At 49.7% G+C, this 6,000-nt stretch overlaps 1 protein-coding gene across 1 annotated transcript in view; it reads right to left on the bottom strand.

Moving 5' to 3' along the window:
- Positions 1 to 675: 675 nt before the first annotated feature.
- The window catches only part of zdhhc5a (zDHHC palmitoyltransferase 5a), a 32,751-nt gene continuing 27,426 nt past the window's right edge, over positions 676 to 6,000 (bottom strand). Inside the window, 3 exon segments of the mRNA XM_080837119.1 lie at positions 676 to 2,276; positions 3,366 to 3,581; positions 3,583 to 4,442. Coding sequence (XP_080693245.1) covers positions 2,048 to 2,276; positions 3,366 to 3,581; positions 3,583 to 4,442 — 1,305 coding nt within the window. The 3' untranslated portion in view covers positions 676 to 2,047.

Genomic DNA, 6,000 nt, shown 5'->3' with positions numbered 1-6,000 from the left:
AAATAAATTATCTAAATGACAATATTTTTATTTGAAATTTGGTAGGAATGTTGCCAGTAGGTTATAGAATAAAACAAAAATGTACATTTTACTTTAACACATACCAATAAATAGTAAAACCAGAGAAACTGATAATTTTGAAGTGGTCTCTTAATTTTTTCCGCGGCTGTATATATATATATATACATATTTATTTATTGTCAAGTCTGTCCAGTGTGAATTTCCTTACAATAATCAAGTCAAAAGCCCACAGTGTACGTTTCATAAACAGTATTTTTTATTACCAATTCTCAACCACACACACATACACACACACACATACACCCACACTGAGCTATATAGAATACTTCACTCCCATATCCCCTGTGTCCCTGCCTTCCTGTAGACTTTGCCCGTTTCCCTGCAGACTAGGCCTATCTCAACCATCTAGTCTGGGAGGGGTATCCACTGGCCGTGTGTTAACTGTCAGAGATCTGGATATCTCAAAGGGTAATGAGCACTAGGTCAAACTTTCAAGTGGACACTAAATCCTGTGTGTCCGATCGGTTGGTGGATAGATCTATAGCTCCCTGCAAAATGCCTGCAACTCAATGTGAGAGGAAATTAAAATTAACAGAGCTTAAATAAAATATAGAAATAAAAAAAACAACAACTTGTATCCCCCCCCCCCCCCCCCCCAACTGATTTAAACTCCAAATGAAAAGGTATTTTTCAAGGGTTTAAACTTAACCAATCAGGATGGGCTGATATGGTTCTTTTGCCTCTCCATGGCTTGGTGATACAAGCGTGTGTAGTGGTAAGCTGCTGAATACCAATTGGCTAATAAGACTACAAGGCAACATGAGACCGCTGATAAAAAAAAATGATTAAAAAAAAAGCAAGAGGGAAGGGGGAAGAATTGTTGCATACTTTTAAGTGGCAGGCCATCAAAACGTATACAACAGAATCCAAAAAATACAACCCAACATCAGGATGGGTTTCTATATGAAAAGCATTAAAATGCTACATATCACCATGGCGAAATTAACTTCTCCCCATAGGCTGAAATCTTTCTGTGTGTTCAGACCCTATGTAACGCTGAGGCAACATGCTCAGCTTCTGTAAATGACAGAACATCCAGTCCATCAAACAAGGGTCTGTTCTTTGACAGTTATCTCTTTTTTGATTAGCTAAAAATCTCATATCAGCCATTGTAAAAAGAAGAAAAAAAAAGAGGAAATATTGATCTTATCAATAGCTTTATATAAATTCATATAAAATAACATTTTAAAAATTAAATTAAATAAGACATTTCTCCTTGATTCCCCAGGCCACTGCCCCAAAAACACTAGCAGAGATTGGCTGATCCATTTCAAAGCTCAGCTAGGCCGTTTCTGTGCGCTAGCTCTTCTGATTGGTCAATACACAAAGGCAGCATGGCAAGTAGCCAGTATCACAGTGGTCCTAAGTGGCTACGGCATGCCAGTAAGTCCCCCTGTAACTGGTGGAAAACCAAGGGAGCAAAAAACAAACAAACAAAAACCCCAAACCATGTATTTCTGTACAGAACAGATGAGGAGTCATATTACACATATTAAAGGAATCTTCTTGTTTTTCTTGTTTCTTGTAGAATGTTTAAGAAAGGCAACCCAGTCAAAGCAGTCACACCTAACAAAGCTCACACCTCATTAGAGGAAAGATGATGGAGACCCGCCTCTAGCGATTTGTGATTGGCTCCCAGTGCGTCAAACATTAGTCTCATCACTCCACTCCTGCTGGCTGTCTGAGCTGGCAAAACCCAGCCATTTTCTTTAAGAAAAGTCCTCCTTTGGAAAACGAATAAGAAAGGTAAGATCTGGAGTCCACAGCAGCAGGAAGGAGAAAGGAAGTGATTTAAGTCAGTTGGAGAGGTTATGGCCTCCTCTTTGTGTGTGGAATACCAATACATGTCTGCCAACGTAATCCTTGTGTGCCAGCGTCTCCTGAAGATGGCAGAGCTCCGCTACAGTTACAGGTCCAGGGGGTCCAGGGGGTCTATGCTTGATGCTGGTTTGGGGGGCCCAGTCACTCAGACTGAAATCTCGTAAGTGGTTCCACCCACACCGGTCACTTTTTTTACCCCGCCACCGGGCTTGTGGGCGGGAGTGGCAGCTGTGCTGGGATACGCCTGTCCAGGGCGGGTGGAGACACTGATTGGATGGGAAGGTGAGGAGGGTGTGGAGGAGGCGGGTGACTGGGAGAAGGAGGATTTCGGTTGGCCGTTGGTTCGGCTATAGGACTTCATCTGAATTTCATCCCTGGGAAAGACAGCAGGAAAAGAGAAGTAAAGAATGAGTGCACAAGAGACTGGTGAGTTATCAGACATTACACACACACACACACACTTTATTCATTAAAAAACAGCACTCTCTCAACACAACAGCTTTACTCATTTGATCCACTGGATGCAGCACAGCGGGGACTACTGTCCCATACTGAGAGAACAGCTTTGACTCTCAGTGATCAATCTCAGCTCAAGTTATCTGATCTGGTTTAGCCACGTCTGGGACTCCAGCCGCATACCATGTTCAACATGAACAGAACACATTCACACATTGGATTATTTACACAAGAGGGCAAGAAAGTAAAAGTCATCCAAATGCAATGAGCGAGCATATACAAGGAAACAGGGGAATATACGACTGGTATCAGACTGAATGAAATTTGTCCGGAGGTTCATCGATTTTCATCACTAGCACCTTTGAATAAACCTATGAAACTGAATGCATTCCATTGGTGGATTAGCACATGATCACCCTTGTAATAATAAGCCAAGATTTAACAGTAATAATCTTCAAGATTGATAATTATGATTTAATTGATTTGAAGTCTGGCAACAATTACCCCTCATCCTTACATTTGTTTCAATATGAGTGAACTGGCTTCACCTGCTCTGTCTACCCTCTGGACAAACCTCATCCAAAGTTAATAAATAAATATGCAAATAAATAAACAGACAAATGGGTTCCCTACACCATGCAGCTACAGGCAGTACAGACAACAGAGGGCAGAGCTGAGGCAGTTGGGTGTCATGTACAACCAGAGAAAAAAGGTGGATTGAGCAGTGAAGAAGAGAAGAGATGAAATCAAAACAACTCACAAGAGTCTGGGAGGAGGTAGGTAGTAGTAGCAGTAGTAGAAGTAGAAGTAGTAGTAGTAGTAGTAGTAGTGAGAAGAGAGGGAAGGAGGGGGAGGAGAAGGAGGCAGCGGGCTTTTGACGGAGAGAAAGGCGGAGTTCTGCAGACAGGGGGAGGTGTGGGGGGGAGGGGTGCTGTGCGTGTAAGAGAGGTGGGTCGGAGTTGGATAGTGGGGGTAGGGGCTGAGCGCTGGTTGCTAAGGTTACTCACTTCGGAGCCTGGATCCCCCCCACGCCGCCACCTCCTCCTGCCCCCACGCCAGCGGCTGAAGCGGAGGCCTTGCGCACCATGCGGTACTGCATCTCGGCGGCCGCTGCGCTGGAGTAGGACAGGGACTTGCCCAGTGGAGGGGGATGGGGGGAGCGGGGCGGGTGGGTGGTGGGCGGTGCCTCAGTGGAGCGTGTGCGGTAGGGGTAGGCGGGGGGGGGGGCCGGAGTCAGACAGCAGCGGGGGCCGTGAGAAGCGTGGAGCACGCTGGGCGTGGTGGTGGTGGTGCGAGTGGTGGTGATGGTGGTGGTGTGGGGCAGAGGATGAGGAGGCAGAGGACGCAGCCGTGGAGGAGGTGGAAGAGGAGGGTGGGAGTGGGGGCTGGGCGTGGTGGTGGTGCGAGTGGTGGTGGTGGTGGTGGTGGGGGTGGTGGTGGTCGGGGGGCGGGGGAGCGTGTGGCGGGGGGCTGGAGGAGGCGGCACGCAGGTAGGCGGTGCGGTGAGGTGAGCCCAGCAGCCCTGACGGCTGGTGCAGCTCCATCTCCCGCTGCTGCGCGATCTGCGCTGACAGGAACGGCGAGCTGTAACCCAGGGCCACGGGGGTGCGCGTGCACCCCGTAGACAGCTCAGAGGTGGCACCGGCACTGGTGGCTGCCGCAGTGATGCTGGGCTCCAGGTCGGGGCTCTCGGAGGGCGTGAGAAGGCTGTCGTAGGACAGGCTGCCGTTGCGTGGCACGGGCAGCGGTGGCGTCTGATTGGCCAGGCTCTTGTAGCTGGCGGAGGTCGTGGCCTCGGAGGCGGCAGCGGCGCCCAACTGACCCGAGCGCACGCTGGACGAGGAGCGCGAGGGCCCGCCGCCCGACAGCACGGTGGCGTCCGAGAACGAGGGGTACGAGCGCCCCCCAAGGGAGTACCCAGGGATGCCCGAGCCCACTGCCCCCCCACCAGAGCCTACTGACCTCTCAGAACATCCGCCCCGCTCCCCTACCCCACCATCCAGACTGGGCTCCGAGCGGTAGCCTGGCTGCTGGCTCGACTGCAACAGGGTAGAGGACTCCTTCAGACTGTCTCCACGACTCATCTGAGAGAGAGAGAGAGAGAGAGAGAGAGAGAGAGAGAGAGAGAGAGAGAGAGAGAGAGAGAGAGAGAGAGAGAGAGAGAGAGAACGAGGGAGAGAGAGGGAGACAGAGACAGAGAGAGTGAGAGAGTGAGAGAGAGACAGAGAGAGAGAGAATAATATAGGAAATTAATTAGGTTAGCATAAGGCACACTTTACTAAAGTAGAAGCTGTAACAACATCAAGGAGTGTCGAGACAGCACAGGGCTTAGAAGCCTTGAACCCACCATGACACACACACACACACACACACACACACACACACACACACACTGACGGCAAGGTGGCCAGAAGAAACAGCAGGACATTCTAGGCTGCGCTACGGAAGTTTCTGGAGCACAATCACAAGGGAAGGGTCAGGGTCAGTCTTAACATGGAGGGCCATAATGATGATTAAAGCCAGAGGAGAAGGGATTATGTGAAACGCTCATGTGAACATTTGTTTTTAATTTTCCTGTTCTCATCTCAGGAAGACTTGAGACAATTCTGAGAGTAATTACTATGTCTGTGTAGCACATGTTGGGCCAGACTGATCAGTTCACATAATCCTCTGTGGTGCCGTAGGCCTTCAAACACCCCCCCACCCCCACCCCCACCTCCCCCGGAGGCTCTCGGAGACAATGAGGAGCACTGTGAGGCATAAGCGCTGCATCGCGTTGGTGTTACGCCCCTGAGATCCAGTGGTGGGCAGCACAAACAACCTGTCCATCCTTTAGCTTAGCGGGTGTCTGCCATAATACCTAGTGTACCCCCCCCCCCCCCCTTCAACTTCATGTGGACAGATGGCCATGGGTCACCGTGTGTTGCCACTCAATAAGAGGTAATGACATGAAAGCACCCCCGCACCCACCCCACCTCATCCTCCAAAGACTAAAGCCCCTGAAGTCAATATGAGCAAAAGGAGAGCGTAATCTGTTTAGGTGACTGACAGGTCTGCTGTGCTGGGAGGAGAGCGCGAGGGGGCAGAGGCAGCGGCAGAGGCAGAGGCAGCGCCAGCGCCAGCTAAGCATTACTGAGGCGGTCATCTGTGTGCTGTTTGCTGCATCTACTAATGGCCCGTGCTAAGGGGAGGCTTTACTACTTCATGGCGTTCTGTGGGTGAGGTGAAAGCTGGGGGGGGGGAGGCACAGCTTTGAGCGGGCTGCACACAGATTGGAAAGCAGTGGGAACCAGAGAGAGAAGGGGAACAATATGGTGGGGCTGTGAAATGTCATAAAATGCTAGTGCTATTGGGACGGAGAAGCCCTGGAGAACAATGCCCCCTAAAAGGTGGAGGAGAAGGAGGAGGAGGAAGAGGAGGAGGGATTGTTCTAGTGATCGCATCAGAAACTGAGAGAGGAATTCTGAAATTGAGAGCCAATGTTCCAAAATCAATTTCTGATCGATATGAAAACATGGACCAGAGACCAATTCCTTGTGTTCTAAATCAGTAACTGTCTTCAGACAGACCACATTTACTAGAGACCCACATTAAGTACTAGCGAGGAAAAGGCAGTAGGGCAGCACAGACGCTGAGACACAC

Source organism: Sprattus sprattus, assembly GCF_963457725.1.
Source record: "Sprattus sprattus genome assembly, chromosome: 4".
Taxonomy (NCBI): domain Eukaryota; kingdom Metazoa; phylum Chordata; class Actinopteri; order Clupeiformes; family Clupeidae; genus Sprattus; species Sprattus sprattus.
This window is presented reverse-complemented; position numbering and strand designations above follow the sequence as displayed.